This window comes from Pseudophryne corroboree, chromosome 2, assembly GCF_028390025.1.
Source record: "Pseudophryne corroboree isolate aPseCor3 chromosome 2, aPseCor3.hap2, whole genome shotgun sequence".
Taxonomy (NCBI): domain Eukaryota; kingdom Metazoa; phylum Chordata; class Amphibia; order Anura; family Myobatrachidae; genus Pseudophryne; species Pseudophryne corroboree.
Genome location: NC_086445.1, coordinates 2,422,129 through 2,447,189, shown reverse-complemented (window position 1 = coordinate 2,447,189; position 25,061 = coordinate 2,422,129). Strand labels below are relative to the sequence as shown.

Sequence of the window (25,061 nt, the reverse complement as noted above, 5' to 3'; positions counted from 1 at the left end):
TGGAGTATAGGTGTTACGTAGAGTGGAGTGGTGGGGAGTACTCAGTAGCTATAGGCGTGGAGTATAGGTGTGATGTAGAGTGGAGTGGTGGGGAGTACTCAGTAGCTATAGGCGTGGAGTATAGGTGGGATGTAGAGTGGAGTGGTGGGGAGTACTCAGTAGCTATAGGCGTGGAGTATATGTGTGATGTAGAGTGGAGTGGTGGGGAGTACTCAGTAGCTATAGGCGTGGAGTATAGGTGTGATGTAGAGTGGAGTGGTGGGGAGTACTCAGTAGCTATAGACGTGAAGTATAGGTGTGATGTAGAGTGGAGTGGTGGGGAGTACTCAGTAGCTATAGGCGTGGAGTATAGGTGTGATGTAGAGTGGAGTGGTGGGGAGTACTCAGTAGCTATAGGTGTGGAGTATAGGTGTGATGTAGAGTGGAGTGGTGGAGAGTACTCAGTAGCTATAGGCGTGGAGTATAGGTGTGATGTAGAGTGGAGTGGTGGGGAGTACTCAGTAGCTATAGGCGTGGAGTATATGTGTGATGTAGAGTGGAGTGGTGGGGAGTACTCAGTAGCTATAGGCGTGGAGTATAGGTGTGATGTAGAGTGGAGTGGTGGGGAGTACTCAGTAGCTATAGGTATGGAGTATAGGTGTGATGTAGAGTGGAGTGGTGGGGAGTACTCAGTAGCTATAGGCGTGGAGTATAGGTGTGATGTAGAATGGAGTGGTGGGGAGTACTCAGTAGCTATAGGTGTGGAGTATAGGTGTGATGTAGAGTGAAGTGGTGGGGAGTACTCAGTAGCTATAGGTGTGGAGTATATGTGTGATGTAGAGTGGAGTGGTGGTGAGTACTCAGTAGCTATAGACGTGGAGTATAGGTGTGATGTAGAGTGGAGTGGTGGGGAGTACTCAGTAGCTATAGGTGTGGAGTATAGGTGTGATGTAGAGTGGAGTGGTGGAGAGTACTCAGTAGCTATAGGCGTGGAGTATAGATGTGACGTAGAGTGGAGTGGTGGGGAGTACTCAGTAGCTATAGGCGTGGAGTATAGATGTGACGTAGAGTGGAGTGGTGGGGAGTACTCAGTAGCTATAGGCGTGGAGTATAGGTGTGATGTAGAGTGGAGTGGTGGGGAGTACTCAGTAGCTATAGGCGTGGAGTATAGGTGTGATGTGGAGTGGGGTAGTGAGGAGTACTCAGTAGCTATAGGCGTGCAGTACAGGTGTGATGTAGAGTGGAGTGGTGGGGAGTACTCAGTAGCTATAGGCGTGGAGTATATGTGTGATGTAGAGTGGAGTGGTGGGGAGTACTCAGTAGCTATAGGCGTGGAGTATAGGTGTGATGTGGAGTGGGGTAGTGAGGAGTACTCAGTAGCTATAGACGTGGAGTATAGGTGTGATGTAGAGTGGAGTGTTGGGGAGTACTCAGTAGCTATAGGTGTGGAGTATAGGTGTGATGTGGAGTGGTGGGGAGTACTCAGTAGCTATAGGCGTGGAGTATAGGTGTGATGTGGAGTGGTGGGGAGTACTCAGTAGCTATAGGTGTGGAGTATAGGTGTGACGTAGAGTGGAGTGGTGGGGAGTACTCAGTAGCTATAGGTGTGGAGTATAGGTGTGATGTAGAGTGGAGTGGTGGGGAGTACTCAGTAGCTATAGGCATGGAGTATAGGTGTGATGTGGAGTGGTGGGGAGTACTCAGTAGCTATAGGCGTGGAGTATTGGTGTGATGTAGAGTGGAGTGGTGGGGAGTACTCAGTAGCTATAGGCGTGGAGTATAGGTGGGATGTAGAGTGGAGTGGTGGGGAGTACTCAGTAGCTATAGGCGTGGAGTATAGGTGTGATGTGGAGTGGGGAGGTGGGGAGTACTCAGTAGCTATAGGTGTGGAGTATAGGTGTGATGTAGAGTGGAGTGGTGGGGAGTACTCAGTAGCTATAGGCGTGGAGTATAGGTGTGATGTGGAGTGGGGTAGTGGGGAGTACTCAGTAGCTATAGCCGTGGAGTATAGGTGTGATGTAGAGTGGAGTGGTGGGGAGTACTCAGTAGCTATAGGCGTGGAGTATAGGTGTGATGTAGAGTGGAGTGGTGGGGAGTACTCAGTAGCTATAGGCATGGAGTATAGGTGTGATGTGGAGTGGTGGGGAGTACTCAGTAGCTATAGGCGTGGAGTATAGGTGTGACGTAGAGTGGAGTGGTGGGGAGTACTCAGTAGCTATAGGTGTGGAGTATACGTGTGACGTAGAGTGGAGTGGTGGAGAGTACTCAGTAGCTATAGGCGTGGAGTATAGGTGTGATGTAGAGTGGAGTGGTGGGGAGTACTCAGTAGCTATAGGTGTGGAGTATAGGTGTGACGTAGAGTGGAGTGGTGGGGAGTACTCAGTAGCTATAGGCGTGGAGTATAGGTGTGACGTAGAGTGGAGTGGTGGAGAGTACTCAGTAGCTATAGGCGTGGAGTATAGGTGTGATGTAGAGTGGAGTAGTGGGGAGTACTCAGTAGCTATAGGCATGGAGTATAGGTGTGATGTGGAGTGGTGGGGAGTACTCAGTAGCTGTAGGCGTGGAGTATAGGTGTGACGTAGAGTGGAGTGGTGGGGAGTACTCAGTAGCTATAGGCGTGGAGTATAGGTGTGACGTAGAGTGGAGTGGTGGAGAGTACTCAGTAGCTATAGGCGTGGAGTATAGGTGTGACGTAGAGTGGAGTGGTGGAGAGTACTCAGTAGCTATAGGCATGGAGTATAGGTGTGATGTGGAGTGGTGGGGAGTACTCAGTAGCTATAGGCGTGGAGAATAGGTGTGACGTAGAGTGGAGTGGTGGGGAGTACTCAGTAGCTATAGGTGTGGAGTATAGGTGTGATGTAGAGTGGAGTGGTGGGGAGTACTCAGTAGCTATAGGCATGGAGTATAGGTGTGATGTGGAGTGGTGGGGAGTAGGAACTTGGAAACAGTGCAGGAGAGGTGGAAAAAGAGGTGGAAAAACATTCAAATGTGCAATATTGAAGGCAACAGACCTTTGTATCAAAACTGTTAGGAAAAACACAAGGAAAAGGAAGCCAGTGTGGTTTGCAAAAGAAGTAGCAAATATTGTGAGAGCAAAAAAGATGGCTTTTAGGAAATATAAGCAGACACAAAATAATGAAGACAAAAAGATATATCTTGTTAGACAGAAGGAGACAAAGAAGGTAATCAGATGTGCAAAGGCACAAGCTGAGGAGAAAATGGCCCAGTCAGTGGGTAAAGGAGGCAAAACTTTTTTTAGGTATATAAGCGAAAAAAGAAAAACAAAAGGCGGAATTATAAAACTAAAGACGGACACTGGGAATCTTGTTGAGGGAGACAATTTAATAGCAGATCATCTTAATGATTATTTTTGCTCAGTATTTACTACTGAAAGAGAGGGGAAGGGGCCACAGTTAAGTTGCAGGGATATTCAGGAAAATGAAACAAGTACATTTACAGAGGAGAAGGTCCTAACAGAACTCTCAAAGCTGAAAGTGGACAAATCTATGGGGCCAGATGGGATACATCCAAGGATACTAAAAGAACTTAAAGAGGTGCTGGTAGCACCATTGACAGAATTATTCAACCAGTCATTAGCTACAGGAGAAATTCCAGGGGACTGGAAAAGAGCAAACGTAGTCCCACTGCACAAAAGTGGAAGCAAGGAAGAGGCAAACAACTACAGACCAGTGAGTCTTACATCAGTAGTAGGGAAATTGATGGAAACACTCTTAAAAGAAAGAGTTGTAGATCATCTCAAATCCGGCAATTTACTGGATCCCAAACAGCATGGATTCACTGGGGGAAGATCATGTCAAACAAATCTTATTGACTTTTTTGATTGTGTGACTAAAGTGATGGATAAAGGTGGAGCCATGGATATAGCTTATCTTGACTTTAGTAAGGCTTTTGACACAGTTCCACATCGCAGACTGCTAAATAAACTTGAAAGTTTGGGATTGGATATTAGGATTATTGAATGGATAAGATCTTGGTTGAAGGATAGAAAACAGAGAGTTGTGGTAAATGGAGTGCATTCACAGGAGGGAAATGTTACCAGTGGAGTACCCCAGGGATCTGTACTTGGACCAGTGCTTTTCAATATCTTTATTGGTGACATTGCAAATGGGATTAAAGGGAAAGTATGCCTTTTTGCAGATGACACAAAGGTATGCAACAGGGTAGACACACCAGGTGGGGTAAAACAAATGATTGAGGATCTAGGTAGACTAGAGGAATGGTCAAGAGTCTGGCAATTACAGTTTAATGCCAAAAAATGCAAAATCATGCACTTGGGTCTCAAAAATCCTAAAGCTAAATACAGTATTAATGGCACTATACTGGAAACTACTGAGGAGGAAAGGGATCTAGGAGTCACTATTTCAGATGACTTAAAGGCAGGTAAGCAATGTAACAAGGCAATGAGGAAGGCTAGTCAGATGCTTGGCTGCATTGGGAGAGGAATCAGCAGCAGAAAGAAAGAAGTAATAATGCCACTGTATAGGTCATTGGTACGGCCTCATCTAGAATACTGTATTCAGTTCTGGAGGCCATATCTTCAAAAGGATATTAATACATTAGAAACTGTACAAAGGAGGGCAACTAAAATGGTGCATGGCCTACATCACAAAACATACCCAGAAAGACTAAGAAATCTCAATATGTATAGTTTGGAGCAGAGAAGAGAAAGGGGGGACATGATAGAAACTTTCAAATATATGAAGGGTTTTAACAAAGTCCAGGAGGGAAACATTCTCCAAATGAAGAGAAGCAATAGGACACGAGGACATGCACTGAGACTGGAGGGGGGGAGGTTCAGGGGAAATTTGCGGAAAAATTATTTCACAGAAAGGGTAGTGGACAAGTGGAATAGCCTCCCATCAGAGGTGGTAGAGGCTAAGACAGTAGAGCAATTTAAACATGCATGGGATAGACATAAGGATATCCTTACAAAGAAATAAGGAACAAATAAGGTTAGTGATAAAAAAAAAATAATATATAAAAAAAAAAAAGGGGCAGACTAGATGGGCCAAGTGGTTCTTATCTGCCGACAAATTCTATGTTTCTATGTTTATAGGCGTGGAGTATTGGTGTGATGTAGAGTGGAGTGGTGGGGAGTACTCAGTAGCTATAGGCGTGGAGTATAGGTGGGATGTAGAGTGGAGTGGTGGGGAGTACTCAGTAGCTATAGGCGTGGAGTATAGGTGTGATGTGGAGTGGGGAGGTGGGGAGTACTCAGTAGCTATAGGTGTGGAGTATAGGTGTGATGTAGAGTGGAGTGGTGGGGAGTACTCAGTAGCTATAGGCGTGGAGTATAGGTGTGATGTGGAGTGGGGTGGTGGGGAGTACTCAGTAGCTATAGGCGTGGAGTATATGTGTGCTGTAGAGTGGAGTGGTGGGGAGTACTCAGTAGCTATAGGCGTGGAGTATAGGTGTGATGTAGAGTGGAGTGGTGGGGAGTACTCAGTAGCTATAGACGTGGAGTATAGGTGGGATGTAGAGTGGAGTGGTGGGGAGTACTCAGTAGCTATAGGCGTGGAGTATATGTGTGATGTAGAGTGGACTGGTGGGGAGTACTCAGTAGCTAAAGGCGTGGAGTATATGTGTGATGTAGAGTGGAGTGGTGAGGAGTACTCAGTAGCTATAGGCGTGGAGTAGAGGTATGATGTAGAGTGGAGTGGTGGGGAGTACTCAGTAGCTATAGGTGTGGAGTATAGGTGTGATGTAGAGTGGAGTGGTGGGGAGTACTCAGTAGCTATAGGCGTGGAGTATAGGTGGGACGTAGAGTAGAGTGGTGGGGAGTACTCAGTAGCTATAGGCGTGGAGTATAGGTGTGATGTAGAGTGGAGTGGTGGGGAGTACTCAGTAGCTATAGGCGTGGAGTATAGGTGTGACGTAGAGTGGAGAGGTGAGGAGTACTCAGTAGCTATAGGCGTGGAGTATAGGTGTGATGTAGAGTGGAGTGGTGGGGAGTACTCAGTAGCTATAGGCGTGGAGTATAGGTGTGACGTAGAGTGGAGTGGTGGGGAGTACTCAGTAGCTATAGCCGTGGAGTATAGGTGTGACGTAGAGTGGAGTGGTGGGGAGTACTCAGTAGCTATAGCCGTGGAGTATAGGTGTGACATAGAGTGTAGTGGTGGGGAGTACTCAGTAGCTATAGGTGTGGAGTATAGGTGTGACGTGGAGTGGAGTGGTGGGGAGTACTCAGTAGCTATAGGCGTGGAGTATAGGTGTGATGTAGAGTGGAGTGGTGGTGAGTACTCAGTAGCTATAGGTGTGGAGTATAGGTGTGATGTAGAGTGGAGTGGTGGAGAGTACTCAGTAGCTATAGACGTGGAGTATAGGTGTGATGTAGAGTGGAGTGGTGGGGAGTACTCAGTAGCTATAGGCGTGGAGTATAGGTGTGATGTAGAGTGGAGTGGTGGAGAGTACTCAGTAGCTATAGACGTGGAGTATAGGTGTGATGTAGAGTGGAGTGGTGGTGAGTACTCAGTAGCTATAGGCGTGGAGTATAGGTGTGATGTAGAGTGGAGTGGTGGGGAGTACTCAGTAGCTATAGGCGTGGAGTATAGGTGTGATGTAGAGTGGAGTGGTGGGGAGTACTCAGTAGCTATAGCCGTGGAGTATAGGTGTGATGTAGAGTGGAGTGGTGGGAGTACTCAGTAGCTATAGGTGTGGAGTATAGGTGTGATGTAGAGTGGAGTGGTGGGGAGCACTCAGTAGCTATAGGTGTGGAGTATAGGTGTGATGTAGAGTGGAGTGGTGGGGAGTACTCAGTAGCTATAGGCGTGGAGTATAGGTGTGATGTAGAGTGGAGTGGTGGGGAGCACTCAGTAGCTATAGGTGTGGAGTATAGGTGTGACGTGGAGTGGTGGGGAGTACTCAGTAGCTATAGGCGTGGAGTATAGGTGTGATGTAGAGTGGAGTGGTGGGGAGTACTCAGTAGCTATAGGCGTGGAGTATATGTGTGATGTAGAGTGGAGTGGTGGGGAGTACTCAGTAGCTATAGGCGTGGAGTATAGATGTGACGTAGAGTGGGGTGGTGGGGAGTACTCAGTAGCTATAGGCGTGGAGTATAGGTGTGACGGAGAGTGGAGTGGTGGGGAGTACTCAGTAGCTATAGGTGTGGAGTATAGGTGTGATGTAGAGTGTAGTTGTGGGGAGTACTCAGTAGCTATAGACGTGGAGTATAGGTGTGATGTAGAGTGGAGTGGTGGGGAGTACTCAGTAGCTATAGGCGTGGAGTATAGGTGTGATGTAGAGTGGAGTGGTGGGGAGTACTCAGTAGCTATAGACGTGGAGTATAGGTGTGATGTAGAGTGGAGTGGTGGTGAGTACTCAGTAGCTATAGGCGTGGAGTATAGGTGTGATGTAGAGTGGAGTGGTGGAGAGTACTCAGTAGCTATAGACGTGGAGTATAGGTGTGATGTAGAGTGGAGTGGTGGGGAGTACTCAGTAGCTATAGGCGTGGAGTATAGGTGTGACGTGGAGTGGAGTGGTGGGGAGTACTCAGTAGCTATAGGCGTGGAGTATAGGTGTGATGTAGAGTGGAGTGGTGGTGAGTACTCAGTAGCTATATGTGTGGAGTATAGGTGTGATGTAGAGTGGTGTGGTGGAGAGTACTCAGTAGCTATAGACGTGGAGTATAGGTGTGATGTAGAGTGGAGTGGTGGTGAGTACTCAGTAGCTATAGGCGTGGAGTATAGGTGTGATGTAGAGTGGAGTGGTGGGGAGTACTCAGTAGCTATAGGCGTGGAGTATAGGTGTGATGTAGAGTGGAGTGGTGGGGAGTACTCAGTAGCTATAGGTGTGGAGTATAGGTGTGATGTAGAGTGGAGTGGTGGTGAGTACTCAGTAGCTATAGGCGTGGAGTATAGGTGTGACGTAGAGTGGAGTGGTGGGAGTACTCAGTAGCTATAGGCGTGGAGTATAGGTGTGATGTAGAGTGGAGTGGTGGGGAGTACTCAGTAGCTATAGGCGTGGAGTATAGGTGTGATGTAGAGTGGAGTGGTGGAGAGTACTCAGTAGCTATAGACGTTGAGTATAGGTGTGATGTAGAGTGGAGTGGTGGTGAGTACTCAGTAGCTATAGGCGTGGAGTATAGGTGTGATGTAGAGTGGAGTGGTGGGGAGTACTCAGTAGCTATAGGCGTGGAGTATAGGTGTGATGTAGAGTGGAGTGGTGGGGAGTACTCAGTAGCTATAGCCGTGGAGTATAGGTGTGATGTAGAGTGGAGTGGTGGGAGTACTCAGTAGCTATAGGTGTGGAGTATAGGTGTGATGTAGAGTGGAGTGGTGGGGAGCACTCAGTAGCTATAGGTGTGGAGTATAGGTGTGATGTAGAGTGGAGTGGTGGGGACTACTCAGTAGCTATAGGCGTGGAGTATAGGTGTGACGTGGAGTGGTGGGGAGTACTCAGTTGCTATAGGCGTGGAGTATAGGTGTGACGTAGAGTGGAGTGGTGGGGAGTACTCAGTAGCTATAGGTGTGGAGTATAGGTGTGATGTAGAGTGTAGTTGTGGGGAGTACTCAGTAGCTATAGACGTGGAGTATAGGTGTGATGTAGAGTGGAGTGGTGGGGAGTACTCAGTAGCTATAGGTGTGGAGTATAGGTGTGATGTAGAGTGGAGTGGTGGGGAGTACTCAGTAGCTATAGGTGTGGAGTATAGGTGTGACGTAGAGTGGAGTGGTGGGAGTACTCAGTAGCTATAGGTGTGGAGTATAGGTGTGGTGTAGAGTGGAGTGGTGGGGAGTACTCAGTAGCTATAGGTGTGGAGTATAGGTGTGACGTAGAGTGGAGTGGTGGGAGTACTCAGTAGCTATAGGCGTGGAGTATAGGTGTGATGTAGAGTGGAGTGGTGGGGAGTTCTCAGTAGCTATAGCCGTGGAGTAGAGGTGTGATGTAGAGTGGAGTGGTGGAGAGTACTCAGTAGCTATAGGCGTGGAGTATAGGTGTGATGTAGAGTGGAGTGGTGGGGAGTACTCAGTAGCTATAGGTGTGGAGTATAGGTGTGATGTAGAGTGGAGTGGTGGGGAGTACTCAGTAGCTGTAGGTGTGGAGTATAGGTGTGACGTAGAGTGGAGTGGTGGGAGTACTCAGTAGCTATAGGCGTGGAGTATAGGTGTGATGTAGAGTGGAGTGGTGGAGAGTACTCAGTAGCTATAGGCGTGGAGTATAGGTGTGATGTAGAGTGGAGTGGTGGGGAGTTCTCAGTAGCTATAGCCGTGGAGTATAGGTGGGACGTAGAGTGGAGTGGTGGGGAGTACTCAGTAGCTATAGGCGTGGAGTATAGATGTGACGTAGAGTGGAGTGGTGGTGAGTACTCAGTAGCTATAGGCGTGGAGTATAGGTGTGACGTAGAGTGGAGTGGTGGGGAGTACTCAGTAGCTATAGGCGTGGAGTATAGGTGTGATGTAGAGTGGAGTGGTGGGGAATATTTAGTAGCTATAGGTGTGGAGTATAGGTGTGACGTGGAGTGGTGGGGAGTACTCAGTAGCTATAGGCGTGGAGTATAGGTGTGATGTGGAGTGGTGGGGAGTACTCAGTAGCTATAGGCGTGGAGTATAGGTGTGATGTAGAGTGGAGTGGTGGGGAGTACTCAGTAGCTATAGGCGTGGAGTATAGGTGTGATGTAGAGTGGAGTGGTGGGGAGTACTCTGTAGCTATAGGCGTGGAGTATAGGTGTGATGTAGAGTGGAGTGGTGGGGAGTACTCAGTAGCTATAGGCGTGGAGTATAGGTGTGATGTAGAGTGGAGTGGTGGGGAGTACTCAGTAGCTATAGGTGTGGAGTAAAGATGTGACGTAGAGTGGAGTGGTGGGGAGTTCTCAGTAGCTATAGGCGTGGAGTATAGGTGTGATGTAGAGTGGAGTGGTGGGGAGTACTCAGTAGCTATAGGCGTGGAGTATAGGTGTGTTGCCATATAGGCCATTACATAACAATATAATTTAGTAGGTACCAAAGTTAGAACAAATTATGTAAATTAAATAATATGATTTATTACCCAATATGATTTTAACCAGTTAAGAGTGTGTGTATATATATATTATTGTAAGGTATAACTTAAATAGGTTTGAATGTATTAGTCTTATGTTTTGAGAATTTAGTAGCATGTATTTCTGTGTGTTTTACTGCAAGATTATGGGTCATTATGTAAGAGACAGGTTTTCCCTGTGTAAACCATATAGCCAGAATACACAATACATTAAGCATTACACAAATTCATCCCTTCCATGCCATTATTCATATCTGTATTAATCAAAGGATTAACGTCTGATCTGCGCTATACCAAGTACAATTAAATCAAAGTTTACATGATATGTAGATATATGTATACTGTATACTTTATTCACACACAGCAAATAAATAATCATAACTTGGTGGATAAAGTCAATAGGTCACCTAGCTCAGGTCTCATAATATGCAAACAGTTACTGGTATGAACAGGGTACATTGGAATTCACAATCAAAGATCTTCATACCTTTAGAGAGTACATCAACCAGCTGGCCTATTGTCCAGTTATACTGCTGGCCAGAGGCAATGATAATATAGGATCAAACGCACTATAAACAGGTCACAATCATTTATGCTAACACCCTAGGGCCTAGGCGAAATAGATCGTTTACACATCCATACAAAGGTAGATCTCTGATGGATAAAGGAATACCAAACTTTATGATCCCAAAATTCTCTACATGCTCACCACCGTGGGACGGAGTTAGCAGAGAACGTTTTATTACACTTTGGAATCTGTCAAAACCTATAATTATGTACTCCATTGGAAACTGTGGGCATATACTAGTTTTGAATTGGTAGAATATAGGATATAAGGGGCAGTCTGATAGATAGAGAGTTAGAAGGAGAGGAGGAAGGAACAAAGTCCAGAGGGAGTCAGGATCCTAAGACGGTAGCTATGAATTATGCCCTCACATATTCTTGCAAGTGTATAGTATGTGTATTAATTGTTTAAGTTTGTAAAACTGTTTGTGTTTTATGTATGTACCATGGTTAAGGAAGTTTAGATAAATTATAAGATTTATTATCATTGTGTTATCTTATCTTGTAATTTGTATCACCTATAATAAATGTACTAGACAAAATAGAGCTGGTATTCCAAGTCTTGAACTCATTTTCGGAATCACTAAAGTTATACATGAAATCTGCATATATTATATAAGGCTCTGCAAGTTGGGACAACTGACTTGTAGTCAAAGTATAGTACTTATATGTTCAATGAGCCAGGATTATATATCTCTGTAAAGTATATTTAGGCTTTGCCTGGAAATATTTCCTGGACAGTAGAGATATAGCTCCTTTAATCTGAGCCAATCACAGGTATGAAAATAGGAACGTCCACGCATTACATATTGTGTGATTGGACCAGTACTAAACATCACCCCTTTTGTTATGAGCCCACCTATTTGTAAGCCTATTATAATATATTTGCAGATATAAAATACATAAACCATTATATCAATATATGATATAATAAATATATGTTATATAAGATTCCATAAATCAACATTGGCGACCCAGATGGGACTTGGAATTATTCAGTATCAATTTTGACTAAATACAATATTTAGGGGCAGCGCAAGGGCTATAAGCCCGCTGGGCAAAATACAAGATCACAGTGGAATAAGTTGCAAATGACTAGAGAATTTTATTTTCTAAAAAAGGCCTAAAGTAAGAAATTAAAAAACACGGGTGTTAGAGTTTAACTTATCAGGCTAGCGAACAGATAAGGGAGGATACCACGTGCAAAATATAGGAAATATTGTTCCCAAATACTAAAAGTTTGTAATTCTCAGTGATAGAATACATATAACGAAAGGGAATAAATCTGTAAAATGGCTACAATGTCAAATATAGACAGCATTGTAGTGAAATACATCACAAAGCAAAAGTGTACAGACTTTGCTTGTGATGCCAAATTAAAAGAAAACCCATGGAGCTATGTCCAGGGTTTGTTTGATGATGAAATTAAATCATCAAAGAAAAGGAAACAGAAAGGAATAGCCATTGCAGGCTTGTATGCAGCCTGTTTGGCTATGGATGCTAAATTAAGCAGTTTAGCTAAAACCCTACAAAAATGTAGAGAAGAATCTAATTTAAAAGAAACAGAAAGCAAGGAAAAAATAGATCAGCTAAATATCCAAATTAAAACTTTAACAACACTTAATGACATGGGTAAAATCTCCCAGGATGAAGTGTTACAGAAACATAAAAATGCTCAGAGGGAATCCACAGAATGTAGGAGAGCTCTAACAGAGGTTACAACAGAGAGAGATGAGATAATAAGTGCATATAAAGTTATGCAGGGACAGCTCACAGAATGTATGAAAGGGAAAGCAATTGACCATACCCCTTGTGTGGACAGGGAGATGCAGCTTATGCAAGAGATATCTGTTCTGAAAGGACATATTGCTGCAAACATTAGGATAGGAACTGCAGCCACTGCCCCATATCCTATCTATGCATATGAAAGAGAACAATGGGACACAAATCATGAGGACAGAGAGGACTGCTGGGGAGAGGGGAATTCTACTGAATCTACCCTCAGGGTACCCATAGCAATGGGAGAGTTTGCAGAATCAGCAGCGAATAGGGAGTGCTCTATATTAATAGGCACAGATAGTAGTGATGAAGAAGTACAGACAGAAATTGAGGCACACAGGGCTCATAAACAGCCAGCATTCCTCACTGAGAGTAGGAACACCCTATTGGGATTCAATAGTGAAGGAGAGGCCATTCACTCAAGGGCCCCTAGTGCCAATCATCCCCCACAACCCATAAAAACACTTATGGGAGTGGCAGATATGATTGGAAAAATGAGTTCAGGAGAACACATCACCTCCCATGCAGCTAATGTTCAGCAGAGGTGTGAACTTCTAGGAATTAGAAATCTCACTGATCAGGTTAAGGTACTGCAATTAACAATTCCATTAGCTGCTTGGAGCGCTTTGCCAGATCTGATTAAAGAAGGTAAAGGTACATATGAAGAAACTGTAGAGGAGCTACAAAAGATAATTAACCCTTCAGTAGCAGGCACAATGGTTGCATATGAAATCAAACAGCAAAGTGAGGAGAACCCATTAATATATGCAAATAGATTGTGGGCAGCATATAGTGCAGGAAACAGCAAAAATGACAACAGTCAGAAAAACAGCAAAGATTTCAAAAACTTGTTGGTGCATAACTCGCACCCCACAATTAAAGCTAAGTGTGAACACTTGATAGATACCGTAAAGCATAGCTATGATAAAATAATGGGATTAATGCAGCGGTCCTTTCAAGCAGTACAGGCCAGTAAGCAACGTAAGATGGCAGAAAGGAATGAGAAATGTGTTATAAAGAGGGTTGCAGCATTAGAGTCAGAAGGTAAACCAATGGTGGTTGAAGGGCCCCACATTCCAGGGGAGGTAAACACACCATTTAACCCACGATGGAACACAGGGTCACAAAGGAGAGGGGGAATGTTTAAAGAGAGATCCATTTTTAGAGGTGGAGGTAGAGGATACCAAGGACATTCAAATGATGGAGCTTGGAATAGACACATGGGTTACTCACAACATTTTGGGAACAGAGGAAAGGACACAGAGTTTAAACACCAGGGTCCCACTTACACAGAGCTAAGACACCAGCTACAGGCCATAAAAGAGAAGTATGAGAATTTAGAAAAAGCAAACAAAGTGCAGCAAGCTGACACACAAAAGGAGAAAAATTGACAGTCAGTGGCCCCAAGGATAGTTGCACCAATCACTTTAGATAGGTGCGGGCGCCCTCAAGTCTCGGTTCTGGTCAGGGGCCACCAGCACACAATGTTACTAGACACCGGTGCCGCCATATCAATCCTACATGATGATCAGCCACATCACTCTCCTCTGTCAGCAGGAAAAACAATACATCTCCAAAGCTTTGCAGGGAATAAGGTAGATACAGTGCTGTCAAACCCTCTCCAAATACAAATAGGAGATGTATCTGCAATTCACACATTTGCATTAGCCTCACTGCCAAGTGAAACTAATTTATTAGGGTCTGACTTTATGATCCCTAATGGGTGTATATTGGATCTGACTAACCTTTTACTTCTGCAGAGTTCTCCTAATGTAACACCTGAGGTTGTAATTATACCAGATTCCCATGTAATTGCTGCTGTAAAACCCAATAATGCGAAATATGATGTGCTTAAGGCTAATGTTGATCATCCTGACAAAGATTTGGTATTACCATTACTTGAACAGTTTCAGGATGCTTTTGCTAAACACAAACATGACTGTGGGAAGGTAAACAAGGTGATTGAAGTCAGTGGTCTTGACCCTCCCCCACAGAAGCAGTACAATTTCCCACAGGAGGCCATAAGCTTCATTCAAGAAACAATTGACTCTCTGTTAGAGCAGCGTGTAATCAGACCATGTGTATCCACTAACAATGCGCCAATATGGCCAGTACGGAAACCGGATGGTTCCTGGCGGCTCACAATTGACTACCGCAAACTTAATGGCCTTACGCTTAGCTGCGCACCCACTGTTGCGTCAATGCCAGACATTCTAAAAATGTTAAGCCCAGAGCATAAATGGTTCACAGTTTTAGATATTTCAAATGGGTTTTGGTCTCTGCCTCTATCTGAAGAGTGTCAATACAAATTTGCCTTCACATTTCTGGGAAAGCAATACACGTTTACATGTCTTCCACAGGGCTTCCATAATTCTCCATCATTTTTCCATACTACGATGAGAGAAATTTTAACTGATTTTTCTTCCCACAAGAATTTATTGCAGTATGTAGATGATCTCTTACTAGCAACAGAGACAAAGGAAGAGCATCTTCAGCTACTGGGAGAACTCCTTGGCATCCTCAAAGACGCAGGTTTGAAGTGTAACCCATCTAAAGCTCAGATTTTACGGGAATCTGTTTCCTTCCTGGGGATCAGTGTTACGGCTGATGGGAGAACAATATCGGCAGATAAGGTAAAAACCATCCTTCGTTTACCCCTTCCTGTCAGCATACCTACACTGAGATCCTTCCTGGGGTTGGTAAATTACTCTAGGTCCTTCATTTCTGATTTTTCACAAATATCTGCACCTCTCTATTCTCTCCTCAAAAAGGATATAAAATGGGAATGGACCCCCAGTCACACAAAGGCAGTAGAAACATTAAAAGAAGCACTAGCTAGTGCCCCTGCCCTTGCAAATCCAGACCCACAGTTACCCTTTCACTTAGAGACAGCAGCAACAGAAACAGCCATGTCTGCAGTCCTGTCACAGGAAATACATGCACAGCAAAGGCCCATAGCTTATGCATCAAAGTTACTGACACCAGTGGAATTAAAATACTCTGTGTGTGAAAAACACCTTCTTGCCACATTTTGGGCAGTAAAACAGTTCACATACATGATAGGCCTGAACCCTATCATCTTACATTCCACGCACACACCAACAAGGTTCCTCCTCACAGACAGAATCAAAGATGGGAATGTCTCTAATGCCAGGTTAGCACATTGGGCCCTTTTGTTGCAGGATCGAGATATAACAGTGAAGGCAACTAACAGTCCATCCACCTGTGCATATGGACTAATATACCAGGGACTGACACACACATGTGACTTACTCCCAGCTGACCATTCAAAACATTTGTTTAGAGCAATGCCACAGGAGGCTACAGCCCCTGAACAAACCACCCAGATCTTTACAGATGGTTCATGTTTTTATGTACATGGGTCACCCCATGCAGGTTTTGGTCTGTACATAATGCATCCCCAAACCACACCACAATCTGTTTTTCGATCTTGTGATGTAAAGTCTGCGCAGTACGCTGAGCTGGCAGCAGTAGCACATGCCCTTGAATTATTCCAAGACCACAAACATGAAATCGCATTGTACTCGGACTCAGCATGGGTGTGTAATGCCCTTACTGAATTTTTGCCCTTTTGGCAAACTCATCAGTATACCTCATCTGATGGAAGCCCTCTTAAATATGCAGACCTTCTCCAGTACATAGTTTCCCTGGCACAGAGTCTAACACATGTCCCCTGGGTCTGTAAAGTCAAAGGGCATTCACCTGCATCACCACACCATGAACAGAATGAAATGTCTGACCTTTTAGCCAAACAAGGGGCACAAGAGGGGGAGCTGTGGCAGATACCGAAAGCAAGCCCAGAGCCAAAAGTGTGCCCTCTTGTATGTGCAGTGGCAAAAAGGCCAGAGATGATAAATGCACCAGACATTTCAGAGATCCAAATGCAGGACCCTGAAATTAAAGAAATCATACAAAAGTTGAGGAATGAGGAGTTGGACTTAACAGAGGGAAATACATTGGCAAAACACACACCAAATCTAACACTAACAGAGGACAAGGAAATGCTTATCCACAATGGGGAAGATACAACATGGGTAGTCCCAAAAGAGTACAGGAATGAAATGATATATCTTGTACACGACCTCCCCACAGGTGGACACCAGGGTGTAGAAAAGACACAGCAGAGACTAAAAACAATAGGTTGGTGGCCAGATATGGTAAAAGATGTACAGCAATACTGTGACAACTGTGTGGTATGTGCCCAAGTTAACCCAGCACCTAGAAAGATAAATGCTCCACTGAGAATCCAGAGAAGGGAAGGTCCCTGGAATGCCTTACAAATTGATTACATGGGCCCTCTGCCTGCCACAGCTAAAAATAACAAATACGTGTTGGTTGTGACTGACCTATTTTCAAAATGGGTAGAAATTTTTCCCTCTAAAAGTAACACAGCCCTGAGCACAGCAAAAATTCTGGTTGATCAGATATTCACACGGTGGGGCCTTCCAACATCGGTTGAATCAGACCAAGGTTCACATTTCACAGGTAATGTGATGCAAACATGCCTGGAAATGCTGGGAATAAAACAAAGCTTCCATGTCCCTTTTCATCCTGAATCTTCTGGACAGGTGGAACGTGCCAACAGACAGATCAAAACTATGTTGAGAAAGTTTGTTGGCATAAATGGTAAGAACTGGGATAATTTGCTACCCCTAGTGGCAATGGCAATAAGGGCCACACCTTCATCAGCGACCCGATTGACCCCCTTTGAATTAATGACAGGCAGGCAAATGAGATTGCCAGAGCACCTTTGGATAGATCTACACACCCCTACTATTGATAGACTGTCAATGGATCAGTACCTTACAAAACTGCAAAAAGCACTCACAGAGGTTCATCTGTTTGCAGCACAGCATTTAGGGAAAGCACAGAGAAAAGCAAAGGCTTATTTTGACAAAGGTGTAAGAGAAAATTGTTGGGAAGTTGGAGAAAGGGTCATGTTTCTAGAACTCCGACCCACAGACCATGGTCTGGGCAAGAAATGGAGAGGACCATTTTCAATAGTGGACAGACTGAGTCCCTCAGTATACAAATTAAGAATCAACGATGCAAAGAAAGTGCAGGACAAATGGGTACATGCCAATCAGATTAAACTGTACAAAGGAGAAGGGTCAACTGAGTAGCGCATCTCTCTTTCTTTCTTATAATTTTATTTTGTTTTGTTTTGGTTTTACAGAAAAATGAGAATCCCGACTTTGGTCCTGTCCTTCGTGGTGAGCCTCCAGATCCAGTGTACCAGTGAGGTCAACATTTCAATTAGAGTGGAAGCCAATCCGATTCACTGTAAAGAGGGAGAATCCATCCTCCTTCCAGTGTCAGTACAAGGCACAACAGGGAAACAGGTATCCTGGTGGGGCCCAGCAGACAAAGAAATTAAAGCCTGGGATAATGGAAACGCAGGAAACTCACCACATTACATGGGTAGAATACATGTTTTTCCAAATGGATCACTATTGCTTAGCCATGCAAACCCTACAGACACAGGAACCTGGATATATGGTTTTATCATCCCCATTCCCATGTATGGGAATCCACCCACAGTAAAGAGGACTTATGTTCCTGGGAGCATCACACTGAATGTGTCCCAGAAAAGAGACCCTACTCCCCCAAGTACCACAACAAAGGCTAAATCACTGCCATCTACTAAAACAGCTGAGTGCCCACCAACAAGTGAAGGACCCACAAGTGGCCTTACTGCCACCTCCATTCCTGGTTCCTTGATAAACAATGTACAATATATACATGTACCAGTAGTCCTAAATCTATCAAAATGGAATATGGCAGAATTTGGTTATTGTGTAAATAGTAATGTTTCTTTATTCTATGCTTCATTACTAGTAGATATTGTTGCTTCTCACCAGAGCAGAACTCAAGACCCATACACAGGACAGGCAACCCCTAACCAAAAAGGTATTTTTAGATCCAGGAAATTACAAAGCTTAGATGGGATCATTGGATCCATCCCTGGACTGTTTGGTTCCGGGATGTCAATTTGGAATAGGGCGGATTTGGAAGTCATCCGCAGACACATAGGCAATTTTGAGCAGAAAGAGGGGCAATATGTTTTGAAGCCTGTCCTGCAGGGCATTGAGGGTCTGGCCAGTGAAGAAAAATTTACTGTTTATAACATGCATGATATAGCAAGATTGTTTTCAGAGACCCAAGCCAAGATAAACGAAATCATTGAACTGAACAATAGAGAAGCCAGACAAAATCAGGTGGGGAAAGAAATAATATGCACTGCATATGGTAATTATGTCCTCAACGCAATCACACATGTAATTAGAGACCTACAATCTGGTAGAATACCTGACATTTTAAGAGATAATGACCTGACCAATTGGTATTGCTCGCAATCTGACATTGGGCATGGGGAAAATACCCCAAGAGATGGTTGCAGACCTCTGCCCATCTCCACAATTAGGAATTTAGGCACTGTGAACCCCCACCCAAATAGAGGTTCACCCCGTTGTTACAACAAGCAGCAACCTTGTGCAGTCAGCGATATCCTATATGTCTCCTTTACCATTTCTCTACCTGTGTTCGACCCAAGCAAGTCTTTATTTGACAAACTGTCTACAGTTCACTCCATTGGATATTTGGAAAAGGACATTTACAAAGAGCGGCTGGACCTACCAGAACTACTGGTCCGAGTCGACGACATCTGGAAAGTTCCACATACTGCTTGCTGTGCAGTCAAGGGAAACCAATACTTGTGTCGCTGCAATGTTTTCGAAATTGAGACGCCAATCTGCGGCCTAGAATCAAGTAAACCAAGTACCCTAATCACAGATATAAATGAACTTGCCACCATTCCCAGCAAAGATATGGATATGGGAGAACCTGAACACAGTGCAAAGCCAAATACATCAACCAGCTATACAGCCAGAGACATTGCTTGTCCAGTGCAGCTAACAAAATGGAGAACTCCAGCGGTGAAGGTTACATACAACATGAATGGACAGTACTGCATAGTCACAAATCACGGAGAGTTCTTGTATGGGGAAAAGTCATGTCCAGTGCCAAACCCAAATTTCTGCTTTAGCCCACATGAGTATACCACCATTGGTCAGACGGTTATCACCCCAATCCCCGTTTATGAAGAGGACATAAATATAGATAGTGAACCAGAAATCTCAAACCTTGGAGAATATATACCTGTGTTCAACATACACATAGATAGTTTAACCTTAGATTTACAGAAACTCCTGGATAGGAAAGACACACACATAGTTCAAATTAATAACATGGTTGAGAAGGCAGAGGCCACACTAAATAAATTACTGCATGATGGAGATTTTGAAATAACCATGACAAACACCTGGCTGGAGATTGGTTTAAAGGGCTTGCTGATCGGTCAAACAATCTTGCTAATCATTTTAATTTCACTGATATTGTGGCTTAAGCGCCTTATAAGGCAGGAACGCAGTAAGCTAGAAAAACTGGTAGATGCAAGATATAAGCAATTATTATGTTAATGTATGTGTGGCCATCATCATCAATTCTCACGGCCACAAGGGGGCGACTGTTGCCATATAGGCCATTACATAACAATATAATTTAGTAGGTACCAAAGTTAGAACAAATTATGTAAATTAAATAATATGATTTATTACCCAATATGATTTTAACCAGTTAAGAGTGTGTGTATATATATATTATTGTAAGGTATAACTTAAATAGGTTTGAATGTATTAGTCTTATGTTTTGAGAATTTAGTAGCATGTATTTCTGTGTGTTTTACTGCAAGATTATGGGTCATTATGTAAGAGACAGGTTTTCCCTGTGTAAACCATATAGCCAGAATACACAATACATTAAGCATTACACAAATTCATCCCTTCCATGCCATTATTCATATCTGTATTAATCAAAGGATTAACGTCTGATCTGCGCTATACCAAGTACAATTAAATCAAAGTTTACATGATATGTAGATATATGTATACTGTATACTTTATTCACACACAGCAAATAAATAATCATAACTTGGTGGATAAAGTCAATAGGTCACCTAGCTCAGGTCTCATAATATGCAAACAGTTACTGGTATGAACAGGGTACATTGGAATTCACAATCAAAGATCTTCATACCTTTAGAGAGTACATCAACCAGCTGGCCTATTGTCCAGTTATACTGCTGGCCAGAGGCAATGATAATATAGGATCAAACGCACTATAAACAGGTCACAATCATTTATGCTAACACCCTAGGGCCTAGGCGAAATAGATCGTTTACACATCCATACAAAGGTAGATCTCTGATGGATAAAGGAATACCAAACTTTATGATCCCAAAATTCTCTACATGCTCACCACCGTGGGACGGAGTTAGCAGAGAACGTTTTATTACACTTTGGAATCTGTCAAAACCTATAATTATGTACTCCATTGGAAACTGTGGGCATATACTAGTTTTGAATTGGTAGAATATAGGATATAAGGGGCAGTCTGATAGATAGAGAGTTAGAAGGAGAGGAGGAAGGAACAAAGTCCAGAGGGAGTCAGGATCCTAAGACGGTAGCTATGAATTATGCCCTCACATATTCTTGCAAGTGTATAGTATGTGTATTAATTGTTTAAGTTTGTAAAACTGTTTGTGTTTTATGTATGTACCATGGTTAAGGAAGTTTAGATAAATTATAAGATTTATTATCATTGTGTTATCTTATCTTGTAATTTGTATCACCTATAATAAATGTACTAGACAAAATAGAGCTGGTATTCCAAGTCTTGAACTCATTTTCGGAATCACTAAAGTTATACATGAAATCTGCATATATTATATAAGGCTCTGCAAGTTGGGACAACTGACTTGTAGTCAAAGTATAGTACTTATATGTTCAATGAGCCAGGATTATATATCTCTGTAAAGTATATTTAGGCTTTGCCTGGAAATATTTCCTGGACAGTAGAGATATAGCTCCTTTAATCTGAGCCAATCACAGGTATGAAAATAGGAACGTCCACGCATTACATATTGTGTGATTGGACCAGTACTAAACATCACCCCTTTTGTTATGAGCCCACCTATTTGTAAGCCTATTATAATATATTTGCAGATATAAAATACATAAACCATTATATCAATATATGATATAATAAATATATGTTATATAAGATTCCATAAATCAACAGGTGTGATGTAGAGTGGAGTGGTGGGGAGTACTCAGTAGCTATAGGCGTGGAGTATAGGTGTGATGTAGAGTGGAGTGGTGGGGAGTACTCAGTAGCTATAGGCGTGGAGTATAGATGGGACGTACCAGTGTGATTCCCTTTTCTGTCATGTGTAACATATCTGTGACGTGAGCGTGTATTTTGTGCAGGTAAGCAGGAGGAATTGGAGATCTTAGTACCAGGTTCCAGAAGATCTCTGAAAGTTCTGCACGATGCTGGACAATGCACCAGATGAGAAGATCACGTACGGGGTATTTCAGATGTTTTGGGTCTCCATTCATTACGTCCACTATGTCATTCATCTGAGAATGTAAAATAATAGGTGACAGTCACTGAAATGAAGCAGCAATACCTTACATGAATCTTCTTCTTAGCGGCTTCTCCCTGTTCAGCAGAAATTGTATTATTCCTGGCCTGGCCCTTTTACAGCCGTTCCCACCAAGGACTGTTATCCAATGTATCTACTCTCCGTACCTTCTGTGCATGGTGTAGTAACACGTGGAGAAGACCTTCTAGTGCCATAATCATGGGATCCCAGTAATCATGCACACTTACCTCTGCTCAGAAGTATCACCATGAGTGTCTTCCTCTAACTACTGTACACACTCAGCCTGTAACATCCAGCCTGCTACTTCCAGCCTCCTACACCCAGTCAGTTACACCCAGTCCATTTCACTCTGCCTGTTACACCCAGCCTGCTACTTCCAGCCTGTTATACCCAGCCAGTTACACCCAGCCAGTTATACCTAGCCTGTAACCACCCAGCCTGCTACTTCCAGCCTCTTACACTCTGCCTGTTACACCCAGCTCGTTACACTCTGCCTGTTACACCCAGCCTGCTACTTCCATCCTCTTACACCCAGCCAGATACACTCATCCTGTTACACCCGCCCTGTTACACCCAGCCCATTTCACTCTGCCTGTTACACCCAGCTCGTTACACTCTGCCTGTAACACCCAGCCTGCTACTTCCAGCATCTTACACCCAGCCAGCTACACTCTTCCTTTTACACCCAGCCTGTTACTTCTAACCTCATACACCCAGCCAGCTACATCCAGCCTGTTCCACTCATCATGTAACACCCAGCCCGCTACTTCTAGCCTTATACACCATACCTGTTATTCCCAGTCTGTTACACTAAGCCTGTTACACAACGCCTGTTGCACCAAGCCTTTTACACCCAGCCGGTTACACTCATCCTGTTACAAACGGCCTGTAACACCCAGCCTGCTACTTCCAGCCTCTTACACCCAGCCTGTTACACTCAGACTGTTGCACCCAGCCTATTGCACCCCAGCCTGTTATACGCAGCTTGTTATACACAGCCTTTTACACCCAGCCTGTTACTCTCAGTTTGTTACAATCATCTTGTTACACACAGCCTGTTACACCCAGTATGTTACTCTCAGTCTGTTACACCCCGCCTGTTATAATCAGCCTGTTACACCCAGCTTGTTGCACCCAGCCTGTTGCACTCAGCCTGTTATAATCAGCTTGTTACACTCAGCCTGTTACACCCAGCTTGTTACACTCATCCTGTTGCACTCAGCCTGTTAAACACAGCCTGTCGCACCCAACTTGTTACACTCATCCTATTACACCCAGCTTGTTACACTCAGCTTGTTACACCCAACTTGTTACACTCATCCTGTTACACCCAGCTTGTTACACTCAGCCTGTTACACTCAGCCTGTTACACTCAGCCTGTTACACCCAGCTTGTTACACCCAACTTGTTACACTCATCCTGTTACACCCAGCTTGTTACACTCAGCCTGTTACACCCAGCTTGTTACACCCAACTTGTTACACTCAGCCTGTTACACCCAGCTTGTTACACTCAGCCTGTTACATCCAGCTTGTTACACTCAGCCTGTTGCACTCAGCCTGTTGCACCCAGCCTGTTACACCCAGCCTGTTACACCCAGCCTGTTACACCCAACCTGTTACACCCTGCCTGTTACATCCATCCTGTTACACTTACTCTCATGTTTTCATGAAACAGGCTCCATGTGCGACGATATGGTGCACCTGGGTAAAGTGGCTCAATATACTGTCCCAGAAGCCCTTGCAGGAAACTGGACACATGATGTAGTCCAATGGTGGATTGAGCAATGTCACTCGATCCTTCAGCAGTGGCCAGTCTCTGTAATTTTATATGAATCAGATTGGACGGGTCGGTGTTATTGTACAAGCATAGGAGCCTTTCTGTGGTGAGGAACTCCGAGAGACACACTCCATGATCCAGAAAGAGGTGGACAAAGGCAGGTTTATCTTCAATCAATGACACCATTAGACTGGGGTAAAGATCAGCGGGCTGCAACAGAAAACAATCTATTACAACGTGCTGCGATAACTAGAACACACTAGTATTACTCACTAACATGGTATGTACAAAGAGGATGCACCCTGGATGTTCTAGACCCGGGAATCTGGAAGGGTGGAGGCAACAAAAAACAATCTTTTACAACGTGCTGTATAGCTAGAACACACTAGTATTACTCACTAACATGGTATGTACAAAGTGCTGTGATAACTAGAACACACTAGTATTGCTCACTAACATGGTATGTACAAAGAGGATGCGCCCTGGATGTTCTAGTCATTGGTGTTTCTATAATGGGTGCATTGTGTCCTGTTACACATGGGGCCCCTGGGTCCAGGGGGCCCCACACTGCAAACATTGCACCCATGTTTTAATACGTACCTTTCCAGAGTCCTGCACCGGGTTCTGCATCGGTGGCAAATATCACAGCCAAAATGGCCGCTGCGCATGCGCTGTAGTAAAATTAGTCTCCAAAACATGGCTGGCGCCATGTTTCCGGAGACTTGCTCATGTGCAGTAGATTTCTGGCACAACGCTAAAGCCTACTGCGCAGGGGAGCGGAGGGGGTCTGCTCAGGGGGCCCCCTCCTCTGTTAAAACTCATCTGATTCTACTCCTGTGATTCTGGAAGGGAGGAGGCAAAAAAAAAAACCTATAGATTTTATAACAAAAGACATCCCTCCTGTTCAAAAGTAATAATAATAATTATTATTTTATTTTTATAGCACTCTGAACTGCGCACGCATATGCACCGCAATGCGCCGGCGCTTCAGATCACTGCACCGGGCATCGGTGCCTAGCGACGGGATGGTGCGAAAAAAATTATCGCACAGTCAATTGCAATGATATTGACAGGAAGAGGCCGTTTGTGGGTGGCAACTGAACGTTTTGCAGGAGGGTCCAGAAAAATGCAGGCGGGCTCAGGCGTTTGTAGGGAGGGTGTCTGACGTCAGCTCCAGCCCCGTTCACCAGGAATCCATCGCAGCGGCTAAGTAATTCCTGGGCTGAGCAGAGACCGCACAAACTGATGTTTGTGCAGTTCTGCTACACATGCGATCGCACACCTGCACACACTTTTACCCCTCCCCCTGTAGGCGGTGGCTATCTGATCGCAGGGCTGTAAAAAACGCACCCTAGCGATCAGGTCTGAATGACCCCCTTGTTCCCTAAATGAAGTATTTTCACCTGAGCTCATTAATGCAGCCGGTCACCTGGAGGGGCCA

At 44.2% G+C, this 25,061-nt stretch overlaps 1 protein-coding gene across 1 annotated transcript in view; it reads right to left on the bottom strand.

The window, feature by feature from the left end:
- Positions 1–25,061, bottom strand: part of LOC135050927 (transient receptor potential cation channel subfamily M member 2-like) — a 307,254-nt gene that overhangs the window by 168,845 nt on the left and 113,348 nt on the right. The window contains exons 6-7 of the mRNA XM_063957173.1: positions 23,498–23,830; positions 21,693–21,815 (exon numbers count right to left, since the gene is read on the bottom strand). Of these exons, the coding sequence (XP_063813243.1) occupies positions 21,693–21,815; positions 23,498–23,830 (456 nt within the window). The remainder of the gene's footprint in view (positions 1–21,692; positions 21,816–23,497; positions 23,831–25,061) is intronic.